Source organism: Phoxinus phoxinus, assembly GCF_949152265.1.
Source record: "Phoxinus phoxinus genome assembly, chromosome: 15".
Classification (NCBI taxonomy): domain Eukaryota; kingdom Metazoa; phylum Chordata; class Actinopteri; order Cypriniformes; family Leuciscidae; genus Phoxinus; species Phoxinus phoxinus.
The window spans coordinates 21,208,295-21,223,155 of record NC_136890.1 but is presented as its reverse complement, the minus strand read 5'-3'; the positions used below and the strand labels follow the sequence as shown (position 1 = coordinate 21,223,155).

The 14,861-nt window shown below is 36.3% G+C and overlaps 2 protein-coding genes across 5 annotated transcripts; one reads left to right on the top strand and one right to left on the bottom strand.

Moving 5' to 3' along the window:
* Window positions 1–346: 346 nt before the first annotated feature.
* On the top strand, window positions 347–3,402 carry tmem81 (transmembrane protein 81). Of its 3 annotated transcripts, none has more exons than XM_079636839.1 (2): window positions 347–522; window positions 1,971–3,402. In XM_079636839.1, exons 1-2 carry the CDS (start codon window positions 501–503, stop codon window positions 2,753–2,755), a joined length of 807 nt encoding a protein of 268 aa, XP_079492965.1. In that variant the 5' UTR covers window positions 347–500; the 3' UTR covers window positions 2,756–3,402. The 3 variants fall into 3 exon arrangements, with proteins under 3 accessions (XP_079492965.1, XP_079492966.1, XP_079492967.1); XM_079636840.1 differs by lacking the exon at window positions 347–522 and adding an exon at window positions 876–914; XM_079636841.1 differs by lacking the exon at window positions 347–522 and adding an exon at window positions 1,060–1,152.
* A 531-nt stretch (window positions 3,403–3,933) lies between these two features.
* Window positions 3,934–13,972, bottom strand: stk38a (serine/threonine kinase 38a). 2 transcript variants are annotated; one of them, XM_079637565.1, is made up of 14 exons: window positions 13,862–13,972; window positions 12,270–12,406; window positions 11,779–11,830; window positions 10,778–10,900; window positions 10,240–10,323; window positions 10,029–10,152; window positions 9,779–9,933; window positions 9,418–9,544; window positions 8,866–8,927; window positions 8,478–8,595; window positions 8,271–8,394; window positions 7,956–8,051; window positions 6,965–7,059; window positions 3,934–6,840 (listed from the first exon to the last, which is right to left on the bottom strand). In XM_079637565.1, the coding sequence occupies exons 2-14, from the start codon at window positions 12,398–12,400 to the stop codon at window positions 6,704–6,706; spliced, it is 1,428 nt and encodes a 475-aa protein (XP_079493691.1). In that variant the 5' UTR covers window positions 12,401–12,406; window positions 13,862–13,972; the 3' UTR covers window positions 3,934–6,703. The 2 variants fall into 2 exon arrangements, with proteins under 2 accessions (XP_079493691.1, XP_079493692.1); XM_079637566.1 differs by having other exon boundaries at window positions 9,442–9,544.
* Window positions 13,973–14,861: the final 889 nt, after the last annotated feature.

Below are 14,861 nucleotides of genomic sequence, written 5' to 3'. Positions count from 1 at the left end.
GCAATAAAACATGTTTCATTGTCTGCATGGAATGTGGCATCCCTGCCGTTTAAAGGGAGTTCACACACAAAAAAAAAATTCTGTCATTATTTACTCACCCTCATGTCATTTCACACCTGTAAAAATTGGTATTTTGAGAGTTTCTTTTCTCTAGAATGGAAGTAAATGGTCACCAAAACTGTGTTTACAAAGATTCTTCAAAATGTCCTATTTTCTTTTGTGTTTTGCAGAAGGAAGAAAGTCATACAGGTTTGGAATGACATGAGGGTGAGTAAATGAGATTGTTTGTTCTGATGCACAGAGACTGTCAAGGCTTTGTTTGTACAGTCTGTGCCCTTGAGGTGATGCTTCCTCAGCATGACAAACAGCCATCAGAGCTTATCCACATCCTGTTTACACCATCACAAAAGACTAAAACCAAGAGTAGCCTAGCCTACAGTTCTCTATCTCTCACATAACATTTGGCCACCCGACCAGACCAAACCACCAGACTCTACCAAATGAATGGGCAAAACGTAAAGGGTAAGAATGACTCGTTGGCCTGGTTTGAATGACTATTACCCCGCAGGAGTCTTCCAGCTCTAGGCATTTCATAGCTGTCTGACATTTGAGAGGTGTCAATAACCGCTGGTTCTGCTTTACTTGGCGTGAGTAGCCTATAGCCTACTGCCCACAGCATTCAACATAGTCGCCGTTGCTTGCCACTCTTTCACATGACTAAATATAATTGTTTCACAGTAACTTAAAATAATATAAGTGACACCCAGATAGGCCTAATATAATCAACAGTTTACTTATTTTACTACAACTAACGTTACACACTATTTACCGGTACGGTAGTCACACTGCATAACTTACGTTCTGTGAGACCAAGCGCCATCTTGTGGCAACTGGCAAGATGGAATACAAACGTTGTAAGTAAATAAATACAAATAAAAAATTAAACGAAAACAAATAAATAGATGTTTTAGTCGACAGTTGTAGCCTAAATATCTTTTAAGCAAGCACTTTCCTCCGTTATTTCAAGCCCACGTGAAAGACAAAACTGTTGAACAGAGAGTTATGACTTTATAAAAAGAATGCAAAATAGACTTTTAAAGGTCGAGATATTTTTTTTATAGTTTATCACATCTTTTGAACACACCAACGAAGGTAAGACAACTATTTTTGTTTTAAACGATAACTGAAACCATCATAATAAGTGTGAAATGCCAGTTTTGAACTGATAGGTGATTCCCCATTGAAAATGGTTTAGTTGCTTAAAATTCAGGTTTAATTAAAACAATTTTAATTTAATGAAAAACAATAAATAATAAATAAACAAATGAATTAATTTGGACAGTTAACTTTAAATAATTGGACAGTAACTTAATCATCTAATTTAGGCGTGCAAAGGATATGTATATTTAAAAATATATAGGCCTATATATTATATATATATATTTTTTTTAAATTAAATAAGGTGTTGACTTAATTCAGGTGAGATAATTATATGTGTATAAAAATAAATATATAAAAGTATTACAATTAATTTTAAAATTAAATAGAATAATTTATAGTTCACTTCAAAATGAAAATTCTGTCAAATAGAATAATTTATTAAAGGAATAGTTCACTTCAAAAAGAAAATTCTGTCATCCTTTACTCACCCTCAAGAATTTCTTTCTTCTGCTGAACACAAAAGAAGGTATTTTGAAGAGTATCGGTAACCAGACAGTTGATGGACCCCACTGACTTCTATAGTAGGAAAAAAAAATACTATGGTGTCCATCAACTGTTTGGTTACCGATATTCTTCAAAATACCTTCTTTTGTGTTCAGCAGAAGAAAGAAATTCATACAGGTTTGAAACAACTTGAGGGTGAGTAAAGGATGACAGAATTTTCATTTTGAAGTGAACTAATCCTTTAATAAACATGGTCGTATTGATTCTCATTCTGAACATCTTCTGCTCCTCTTCTATGTCTCAAGTTACAATGGCTGACTCAGCACTTTGTCTGGTGTTGCTGTACTGCACACTCCTGCACTCCCCCAGCTGGTGTAGCAATTTAACCAAAGCCGACCTGGAAGAACTGGAGAAGATCAACACCTGGGTCATCAAACGCAGCTTTCCCTGCAGTGCCACCTGTGGGCTTGGCCTCCGTACACAAGAGCTCTGCCCTATCAGGGAGACCGGAAACATCTCCAGCCCTTCCTGCAAGCTGAGGACCATCCGCTGCCTGGACACCTGGCAGTGTGGACTGAAGACCCAAACAGCAACTGTCGGTCAGCGTCTGGTGCTTGACTGCTTAGAGGAAGTGATGGAAGCCATGGGCCGCTTTGCCTTTGTGGTGTCTTGGCGCTTCGCCGGTGGAGTCATCACCTCTGATGACTCATTATTCACCCGCTATGAAGCCCTCAGCCTGGACAAGGTGGTGCTTGATCCTCTCAGAGTAGAGGATTCTGGGACATACCGCTGTGACGTACTGGACACCGACAAACGAAGAGTGAAGAGAATGTATAAAGGGGTAAAGGTGTTATCTCCCAAAGAACTGAGTTTAGACTTTAGCAAAGGTCTGATTCAGTGGGAAAACCCTGTGAGGCTGTTTTCTAACATCACTACCACAAGAAACATGTATCCCAGCAGGACTGTCCGAAACATGGCGTTGATAAGCATGTCCATATCTGCTGTAATGGCGGCGGTCATCTTTCTACTCTTGTGGGGTTTATACTGGATAAGACCCAGAACAGCTCAACTTTCCCAGGACAACATTTGAATAATTAAAAAGTCAAATTAATTCCCAATTTCATTTTTCAATCATTTTACTAAGTCACTGATTAAAAGATGTGTTAAAAATGAATTTGACCATGTCACGAACGCGTGGGATTGAAAAACATGTTCAAACTATGGTGTACTATTTATAGAGCAGAGCTGTTAATGAACTGCTTAAAAAGGATTTGCATCCACTTTTGTGTTCAAACAGATCACTTCATCGACCGTGGGACCAGTGGTCAAAGGTTCCTAATTTGGTCATTTATAATAAGTTACTTAACTTGTTCTTACAGCAGAGAAACACATACATTACTCTTTTTTATTTATTTAATTTGAATAAGAACAAAAGATAATTTACATACAAGAGTACATATAACCAAATATATCAAGGGTAAAAAAACATTTTTTTTGAAAAAAGGCATTTTACAGAAAAATCTTATACCTGTCAAACAACTGTGTAGTTTTCCTAGCTTTTAGGTTTTTTTACTTTTGGATATTGTTTCTAAATATATTTTAACATCAATTAAAAAAAATTTAAAATTTGGTATTTTTCCATTCCATTTGACTTTATGAATATAGTAACGGCAAAAACATATACATTACAGCAGTGGTTGATGATTACAGCAGTGGTTGATTCCGAGGCCCCCATTGGTTGAGACAAAAATAATTAAATAGTCAAAAATAACCATGACGATTTTCATAATTACATCAATTTTGAGAAGTTTATATATTTTTAATAAAATTATTATTTTTATATACAATATATATGTGTTTATGTTATACATTTAACGTTTCCATAGTGATAGCGTTAAACATTTTTTAAGTTGATTATTTATATATATATATATGTGTGTGTGTGTGTGTGTGTGTGGCTTGGTTTATTATACATTGTGGGAACCTAACATTATGTGGTGGTGGTTCATAAACATGATGCTACGGAGTGCTTAAATATAGATATGACTTTCAATTTAAGTTTGTGGGAAGTTTGAGATCTTAGGAAAGTAAGCAAAGTTATTATTCACATCTGCAGCCCAAACATGTAGGACGAGCTACATGCTGAAGTTTAATACCTAGGGTTAGGAGTTAAAAAAAATACCAATCCCCAATAGAGGGGAAAAAAAGGTCTAAGCAAGCACCACTAATAAGGGGGAAAAGGAGGAACAGAAGAGTCTCACACACAAGTAAATGAACTGGTGTTTTATTCAGGACGTTTTACAGGTCAAAGTGTGCCCACACCTCAAAAACAAACTCTCTATCAGACAAATAAACCAGTGAAAGGTGCTCTGTGAGCGTAGGAAAAATCCACAAACACTCTACAACTCAAATTTAAGGCAGGGAGAGGACAAACGCCCGCCTCCCACAGCAGAATGTGACATCAGTGAAACCAGGAGCCGTGTTCACAAACCCTTCCGAGGCAGGAATGCTGCTCCTTGATCAGCTTTGCATTTGATACGCATTTATGATCTGGATAAACAGCAATAAATCCATGATCTCCTGCACAGATAGTTTGTGAGCACTAGCGCCAGTTTGAATAAACTCCTTTATACACATTGGTGTAATTATTTCTTTAGCTCTAAGCAAGTAAATATAGACGCCAAAAATCTTAAGACTAGTCTACATCTGGTTAGGTGTGAAAAAAGTTGCTAAAAGAAATACAGACTCTCTTACAGGCAAACAACAGAACAGTCATTCAGTGTGTATATAACTTGACGTGTGTGTGTGTACTTTAAATATACATGACATTACAACTAGCAAAAGGTGCATTGTTCATCTTCAAGAAAAGAAAAAAAAAACGTGTCCTTTTTCCTGATTCAAAGCGAACGTCCTCATTCTAGGACAAGGATGCAAGCAAGAAACCTACAGAAAAAACAAGTGAGAATTTAAAACACACTCTCTTTATGATCATGATCATTTTCAGCATGTGAGATACAGCAACAAGAGATACAAAGCAGTCCAGCCTGTGTTCTGCTTCTTAAAGACAGTGTATAATTCCACCAAGCCATCATTCATAAGCAATAACCATGAAATCACCCCTACATATTCTTGATACTAGAAAAAGGGGAACAAATAAAGCAGCATGAAACTTCACAAACTCATTCATAGCTCTTCGACTTGTCCACCACACGTGAAAACATGCAACAGAACGACCCTCAGACAGCATGAACAATCTCCAGCCATAATTATTATATTTAAAAATAATAATAATAATAATATACATCCAGACCAAAGACGGTCCCAAATTGCTCTAAGGATTAAAAAACGCACCATTCGAACATGATTTCATGCTACTTTCCATATCACTAGTAGCATTGTGGGATACAGTAATGTTATTTGAGATATTACTCTAGGAGTATATTGTGCTCAGCTCAACATCTATCAACAAGCAATTCCACATACAAAACTTTTGTCATGCTGTGCGCAGCATGAAATCTAGTCACCAAATCATTCGCTCAAGCATTTAGGTGAATCTCAGGTCATTCTCGAGCAGTCGATTCTAAATGAATGCAACTTCTAGAAGCCTCTTTTAATCTTCAAGATACATTCAATTTGGTCACAGGAAGACGACATAGGGGTCCTGATTGTAGAAATACAATTCAGTCATTCACTGTCTGCGAATTTCACACACTTCTGAAAATCATTCTTGCACTCTTGTTTGATTTGTACAAAGTCAGCCATCACTAGCAACATGCTGATACAAGCAGCTTCAATAATGCATACTGACAGACCATATGGAATTCATATTTTGCTACAAGTTGCTAGCTGCTCAAGACAAAGTATAAGCTTGCTAATTAATGCTGTATGAAAGCCAAAGCATCCATGACCAAACAACATCGAGATTCAAGCCCATAAAGAAGATTAAAAGTGGCATCTCTTTGGTAGTATAACATTTTTTTGCATTGAACATTTCATCGCCACAAAACGGAAGACTCGATCAAATTCAAATCCCTGAATAGTTTTGCTATTGTTCTCAAGATGCAAGAAATGTGGCGTTGTTCCCCAAACTTCAGCAATGAGCCCCTTTATTAAGAAAAACAATTGCATTACCACCAAGCAACTTCTGAATCAGCCAGTGGCTGAAACTACCCATTATATAAACAAATGCTGGTCCATAGAGATTGCTTGGTTATTGACATGAGCTGGTGAAGTTTCCTGATATGCAGTTGATGAATAATTTGGTTTAATTGGCAAATGCATTCATGATGTTTCTGCTGGTATAAGAAGGATCCGAGCGCAAGGCAACATCTGCAGCTTTGGGGGGTTCGTATAAATCACATTCAGGTCCGACTGACTATGAAGCCCCGTGTTTTGCCATTGTCACTGAGATCTTGGATGATGAGCGTAACGAGAAGGAATTTCCATGAAACAGAGGAAAGTATTGTCTTTAAAAGAATGGATTTTCACACAAAAACCCATCTCGATTAAAACTAGGGAAGATGTGTACAGCAGATGTGGACACGAAAAAAGGCTGAGACGGGGATTTTACCACAAACGCTAGTTCTTTGAAACGGTAAATCGACGATCCACCAGTGCTAATGCAGTTCAAATCAATTATGGTTGCAGGAGATCTAACTAGCTTCCGTTCAAGCCCTTTTTTTTTCTTCTTTTTTTTTTACCAGTGTCAGTGTACTAAAATATCCCCATTCCTAAATGTACAAAATCTGGCAACCTGCAAGATGATTGCCTCAAATCCTTGAGAAGGAAAAAAGGAAAAGGGTGAAGTGAGGACATTTAGAGTGTTCGAGGAAAAGAAGCCCTTAGGTATGACTCTGAACGTGTCCTTCTATGGATTGAGTGCGGGTGGAGTCCACATCCATTAATGAGTCATGGTCGACTGAATCAAAACAGGAAACGGATGATGCAAGATCCTTCAGATGCGAGGAGGAGCGATGGAGAACGTCTCCTTATAGAAAAACAACCACTGCAAAAGAGCAGCATCAAGTCCCATCGAGGCCTATCTTTTCCCGGTTTTCATGTACGATGGGATGCCTCCTCGTGCGGTCAGCCCCTCAAAGCGCTTGTAGGTGTAGTTGATGAACACCCAGTCTTTACTCTTTAGATCTGCCTCGGTGTGGTTGGACACAGGAGGGGCTTGAGAGAGAGAGAGAGAGAATAGAGGAAGTTAGGGAGTAAAGTTATTATATAGTTTTGAAACACAGAACCCATAAAATGTCATGTTTTTCAGTAAGCATATATAAAGTGACTAAAAATTTACCTGTAGGCTGAAGGATGTCTGATTCAGGGAACTCGTCAAAGTTTGAGGTGTCGTCAATGCTTTTGATCTCAATTGGAATAGCTGCTGGTCTCTCCCTAGAGGAAAAAAATTATAATCGGCTGTGTTCAGAATTGTATATTTATTAAAAAAGAAAATAATACAGTTAATACCTAAGATGCACTAAACATTTTTTTGCAATATAATATAAAAGATTTCTATTTCAAATAAATCCTGTTGTTTTAACTCCCTACTTAAAGAATCCTGGGGAAAAAATTATCATGGTTTCCACAAAAATATTAAGCAGCACAACTGTTCTAAACATTGATAATAATAAGAAATGTTTCTTGAGCAGGAAATCAGCATATTAGAATGATTTCGAAAGGAACACGTGATTCTGAAGACTGAAGTAATGATGCTGAAAATTTGTATTCACAGTAAAATTACATTTTAAAATATATTAAAATGGAAAAGTTATTTTAAAATAAATAATATTTCACAGTATTGTAGTTTTATTTCAAAATATTACTGTTTTTACTTTTGATCGAATAAATACAGCCTTGGTGAGCATAAGAGACTTAAAAACGTTTTTTTTTTTTATCTTACTAACCTCAAATTTCCTAACAGTATTGTAAAATGAGCATGGTATGCAAATCAAAGGCATAGAATACACATATAACCTAGAAATGCAAATAAAAAGTGCACACTGCGTGAACCAGAAGCAATAAACTAAAAGTAATACAAACTGTTTTTTTTGTTCTGATTATTTGACCAAACAGTCAAAAATATATATAACTGGACACCACTTGCTGAATTCTAACATGCAATATAGAAAGTACATACTGCGCAGTGTATGTTTACATTCAAAGCTCAAAGACAATTAAATCATGAAGACCTATATTATGCAAAATACACTGATCATTATAACAGTAAACTCATTTCATTATTCAATACCAGTTTAATCTGTGTTTGTCTACGTGAGATGACAGTATACCTGATATGGTCATAGTCCACCCCCTCAAAGAAAGAGTTAGTCTTGATCTCCTCCACTCCAGTGGCTCCAATCCTGAGCTCACTCTCACAACAGAACCTAGTGGAAAACAACAGAACATCAGGTGAACTGAAGAAGAAAAAAAGATTGCTAAAAATTAACCATGTCTTAAAATGTAGGTTAGCATCATGGTTAATGAAAGCAAACTACACTAGGATGAGAGAAGAGACAGGAGTTCCAGCTAAGAGCATAAGCTATGAAAATTAAGCCCAATAAAAAGTGGAAGAAGGAAAATGATAAGCAGTGAGAGAGCTGAACCTGAGGATCATATCCTTGGCCTTCTCTGAAATTGGGACCTCGGGTGGAAAGGTCAAAGTTTCCCGCCAGTTCATCACTTTCCTGTACGTTTCCTGAGGTGTCTCAGAGCAAAATGGAGGGTAACCTGAAAAACACCCACACAAACACTTTAGCCATATAAACAAAATAAAAAAAAACACTTTATTTACAAAGCAAAAATCAACTCACCTATCAGCATTTCATACATAATGACACCCAAACTCCACCAATCACAGAGCTTGTTATACCCATTTTGCATAAAGACTTCTGGGGCGATGTAGTCAGGTGTTCCAACAGTGGAAAAGGCCTGAAAAAGACCCCTTTAATTCAGACAAACTTCCTCGTCTACTATTCTACTTATTGACCCCGCACAAAAAAAGTTGTGAGGTAGAGAATAGAATGAATTACACAAGACTGCATCATAACCCTCACACACTACTTTTACAATCATCAACTGCCATATTAAGAACACACTAATTTCACAATAACTCTTGCAAAGGCTCTTCATGCAACACTGAATCAATCTGTACCCACCCACTATGTGTAGAGCAGTATTGGGTCAAGAGGAAACCCTTACCAACTGTCTCCTGTTTCGCTTCCATGTTTCTGCTTTCCTCTTTGAGTTCATGTTCTGGAACGCTTTTAAATGATGAAGACAAAAAAAAAAGTCCAAAGTTACTGCCACAGAATCCGCCAAACAATCTCTTCATTACTTCATAATATACACTACTGTGTAGGGTCAGTAAATTATTAATAATTTTATTTAGCAAGAATGTATTAAATTTATAACAATGTAAAGACATTTAAAGTGTTACAAAAGATTTCAAATTCTAAATTACTTTGTCAAACTAAAGGCTGAAGTAATGAGTGCTGAAAATTCAGCTTTGCCACCACAAGAATGAATTACATTATATTAAAAGTTTTTTTAGATGTTAATATTTCAATATTAACTGTATTTTTAATCGAATAAATTCAGCCTTGGTGAGGGTGAGAGACAAAAACATTTAAAAACGTACTGACCCCAAACTTTTGAACAGTAGCGTATTATGTTAAATACATTTTACTAAGAACAGCATGATGCAATAATACATGAATGTAATGTGGTATATGAAATCTTTAGGATTAATACCAGAAGAGATGTTTGTCTGCTTACTGAAGTCGCTGGGAAGGCTATGATTGAGGTTTCTGTAGAACTCTGTGCGGTGAGCTTTCTTCAGACCAGTGCATAAGCCAAAATCAGACAACTTTACATGGCCCTGAAAGAGCAAAATCAGAATTACTCACTTGATCAAGACCACGTGACCCTGCGAGGCTGTTAGATTGAACTTGCCTATAGGGAGGTCACAATTTTGACTATTGAAATTGATAGAAGCAAATGTAGCTGCCTATATTTTCTGAATAATGTGATGCTTCAAAAACTATTTATTTTGCAAAAAATTATAAATGTAATATCTAATTTCATGAAATAATCTGTGTGTGCGTTTTCTTACTCTTGAGTCCAGCAGCAGGTTGTCTGGTTTGATGTCTCTGTGGATGAAGCCTAGCTGGTGAATGGAGTCAATAGCCAGTACAGTCTCAGCAATATAAAACTGTGTGGCCTCCTCCGTTAAAGTGTCTTTCTTCATCAATAGAGTCATCATATCACCTGGGCAAACACGCACACACACACACGTCAAATTTGGTGCCATCATCTCGATTGTAATGGTCCTCTGAAATGAACCGAGATCAACCCACGCTCACCTCCAGGCAGAAACTCCATGATGAGGTAGAGGTTCATCTTATCCTGAAAGCTATAAAACATCTTGACTACCCACAGACTGTCTGCCTCTACAAGGATGTCCCTTTCTGCTCGAATATGACCAACCTTGAACAGAAAACAGACAGAGACCTGTTAACAAGACAAAGAAACTTCAATGTCATATGTGAATATGTGACTCCAGTGAAAACTCACCTGCTCCTTCTCAAGCATATCAGCCTTGCGCAAGATTTTCATGGCATAAACGTGTCCCGTGTCCTTCTTCTGAACTAGCCGCACCTAGAGAGAGAAAGTGCGTTTTAAATGTGCTAGAATATCACAAAATACACTACAGTTCAAAAGTTTGTACGATTTCTGAAAGTGGTCTCTCAGCCTCATTAAGGCTGCATCTATTTGATTCAAAATACAGTAAAACCAATAATATTGTGAAATAATATTACAAATTTAGAAAATTCTGTTTCAATATATCGTAAAATGTAATTTATTCCTGTGATGGAAAAACTGAATTTTCATCATCATTACTCTTACATGATCCTTCAGAAATCATTCTAATATGCCGATTTGCTGCTCAAGAATCTTTTTACTAATCAATGTTGAAAACCGATGCACTGCTTAATATGTTTGTGGAAACCATGATCATTTTTTTCAGGATTCTTTGATAAATAGAAAGCTCAAAAGAACATTCTTTTGTAAAAAAATATTTTGAATTGCTATAACAGAAAGAAACTCATACCTCTCCGAAAGCTCCACGGCCAATCACTTTGAGCGACTCAAAGTCCTCTAATCCAAGCCGTGTTCGTTTAAGACGAAGAAACTCTGTCTCTTTCCTAGCATGCTCAGACCGCCGGAGACGCTTCTGCGGGACCATAAAAAGTAGACATTAAATCAACCGATCACATGAAATTACATTCTCTGAGTGTTTAAAGGGTTAGTTCACCCAAAAATGAAAATTCTGTCAGTAATTACTCACCCTCATGTTGTTCCAACCCCGTAAGACTTCCGTTTTTCTTCGGAACACAAATTAAGATATTTTTTATTAAATCTGAGAGCTGGCTCACTCCTGACCCAGAAAAGTTAGTAAAAACATTGTTAAAATAGTCCAAGTGACTACAGTGGCTCAACCATACGTTTATCAAGCGACGAGAATACTTTTTGTGTGCAAAAACAAAACAAAAATAACGAATTTATTCAACCATTCATGTTCTTCTCTGTGTTGTACGTCACACGCATCACACACATGACCAGCGTCGGCCAATAGTGAGCCTACCTGCTGACGTACAACCCAGAAGCACTGCGCTGTTACACTACATGAACTCACTCAGAGGCCCACAGAGAAGACCATGAATAGTTGAATAAAGTTGTTATGTTTCTCGTCGCTTGATAAACTTAAGGTTGAGCCACTGTAGTCACTTGGACTATTTTAACAATGTCTTTACTAACATTCCTGGGCCGCCAAGTTTCAATCCCATAGAAGCCTATGGAGGAGTGAGACAGCTCTCAGATTTAATCAAAAATATCTTAATTTGTGTGCCGAAGATGAACGAAAGTCTCACGGGGTTGGAACAACATGAGGATGAGTAATTACTGACAGAATTTTCATTTTTGGGTGAACTAATCCTTTAAAGTTTAAACATTTAACAAAACCACCAGTGTCTAGATCAAGACTTTTTAGAATGTAAGCAGGGCACTTTACTTTTTGTGTGTGAAAAAAAGCAGTATTTCAGAAAAGCTCACCTCTTCATCAGCTAGGCCCTCTTGATCCATGACCTTTTCCAGTTTCTGCTGCCTGTAACATATAGAGAATAGCTTTCAGACATGTGATAAAACACTAGAACCAATTGGTAGAGTTGTTTCATCAGTCCAAAGAAAGGTGTGGTCCACTAGTCTGACGTCATTTCAAGAGGGACGGAAGAGTCCGTATTAAAGGGCCCCTGGAATTTGGGAGGTTCTTAAAGAAACACAATGGGCACAAATGACAGACAGCAGTCTTGCCATATTCACCCAAACCTAAAGTATGTGAGGAATTACATGTATTTGTCCAAATGTTTAGTCAATCATTTAGACCTGCCAAACCTGTTCAACTAAGTTACAAAAAACTACATTAATAAGAGTAATGCTTAAGTCCTAAATAATTAGACCAGTATGTGGGCTACGAGTAGTTTTCGATGGAAAAATAAAGTCTATACTTAAAAATAACTTTAAAACTACAAAAAAGGTCTCCTCACCTCATTTCCCTTTCCTCATGCTGTGAAATCAGGTTGCTATAATAATTCTCCAGCGTCACTTTGGCCATGGTGACCCGTTCCTTAGTGTGGTTGCTCATCGAGGAGCAGGACGTCTGACTTGTCATCGCCATGGTTAACTGGACAAGAAAAACATGTTGCATCAGAACGGACCGTGTTTGAAGTGTTAATAGCTACAAACAAGATACAAAATAGAGTCATGGTTATCTTGTCACTTATGCGTTGTTTTCTTTTAATTTATTTTATTTACATTATTGAATTGTCCTCTAAACTCAACTTCAGATATTAGAACTTTGCATCTGGCATGGCTATATACAACATATCTCTTTGTTTAATCTTTGACATGGCTTTTCAATCTTCTAGATGTAATGGAACTCGAAATATGATTATACTTATCCTAAAATATAAGATTTTTTTAAAGAATGATCAATATATATATTTTCATGTAGACTTAATTTGTACTGTGAAAATGTTATATATACATAAGTGTAAAACATTTCAGAATTACTTTATGTATATATTTACATTATTATTTTTTCGCCACTCACTAATAGTACTGTACTGTTAGATGTAGCCTATTTATTAATGTATGTATTAAAAACAAAAACAAATTGTTTTTGTGTAAATCCAAATTGCATTATTATTTTCTTAACTTGTAGTGATTTATTTAATCACTTAATTTATTTAGTTTATGTATACTGTTTTTCTCTTAACTTTTCCATGGACCCCCAGACCCCAGTTTGAAGACTTAATCTATGACACGGGTACAGAAGGCTGCTGGTTCACATAAAAATTATTTCTTTCCATTACCAGCTTCACATGCGTGTCTTGTGCAGGTATTCAGTGAAAGGCAGCATTCAACATCAATATTTAACTTCCCAGAAAATCCACGCCTGCAAAGTCTGACTGGCCCTTTGTATTGTTGCGCCGTGGCCAAAACAAGCATAAGATACATGCTATACTTAACGCCATATTTAACATCTGACTCAACTTCCACAGCTGATGTCACTGAGACTGAGGTCTGAGATACGTGTTTGCAGACAGCAAGGGGAATTTCACTATGAATAAATCGTGTGACTAATTAAATGAAACAAAGTTGGCCAGTAATGGCAAGAGCAAGACTTAATACTATTAAACATCACGGAGAAAGACTACAGACAGAAAAGCAAACAGACTGACAATACTGTAAACAGACACACTAAAGTTTGCCATCGCTTTTAGTGGGTTTGTGCATTTAGCATTTATGCAATTTTAAAAGCAAAACTAAGGCTAATATATTCTTATTAATCGATTACTGATAATTATAAGCCTAAAGAAAGAATGAAAAGTAAAAACACAGAAACTATTATCAGCAGTGCAGTAAGACTGTCAGTCTGCTAGCAGCAGCCGCTAACGTTAACTGTCTGATCAGAGACTCATCTGCTCTCATAGCAAAGTGTGAAACGGCTAAAATCTAGTTTCATTTCTAAAAAGAACAAAAGCGACTTTGTCAAAGTTTAAACAACTAACGTAAACACAACTATTATTTACTGGTAAAAACGTTTTAGTTTGAAAAAAAATACTTGTTTGCTTACCTTCCACTCGACCTCAAACTGACTTGAGCTAGTGGACGACGACGGACATTATTTCCTTTTTCCGGGTTGGTGCTTCAGTGGGGGAAAAAAGAAACAAAACAAAAGTCCTCTTTCTGACAGCCCAGCTGTTAAAATGTAATTTATAAAATTTGACAAAATTAGCCAACCTTAATGTGATTAATTAACCTACTGAAAACTATCATCCTTTATTTTACCAATAGGCCTACACTTTTTTATACAAATACCCAATTTGGCTATGCTTGCACAGTGCACACTCACAACATAGATTTCTGTTTCATTGGAATGCAGCTAAACATTTTGAAATCCACTGCTTGGAAGGACCCATTTTTGTCACTCATCAACAGAAAGTTCTATTTAAAGAATAAAATCTAGAATAAAATCATAGAATTTTATTTAGAAGAATAAAAAATATAGAATTTTTAAAAAAGCAGGGAGAGACCAGGGTTAGTTGTAAGTTAACACAGTCAATTCCTTAAAAAAAATATTGTTAAAATCAATTTCTGATTAGATACAAATACTACATTCTTGACTACAAACATTTTTTGGTAAAATGTACAAAACTATTATAGACTTTGTATCTAAATTTAAACAGTAAAATAAGTTTGAAACGTAGGCTATAACACTTCATGAAAAAGTAACATACAAATTATAAAACCTTTGTTTTGGCTAACAACAAAATGTTATTGATAAAACAGTATAAATTAAAAACATTTAAAACACATACAAATTCCCCCAAACTTTTATTGAGTTCACTCGTTTGTCCAAAAGCTATTACAAAATATGGTGATTTTGGAATTTTAGTTTTGGAGGAGAGAATTCACAATGATATTCTGGTGGGTTTTGTATGAAGGACTGTGTTAGACACCAGTTGAACCACTGCTGTGATGATAACAACTCCGCTATTCTATTCTAACGCATCACCATCTGAGGGAGCTGTTGTACATAGAAGTCTATATGCAAGACACTGCCAAGGATGCCA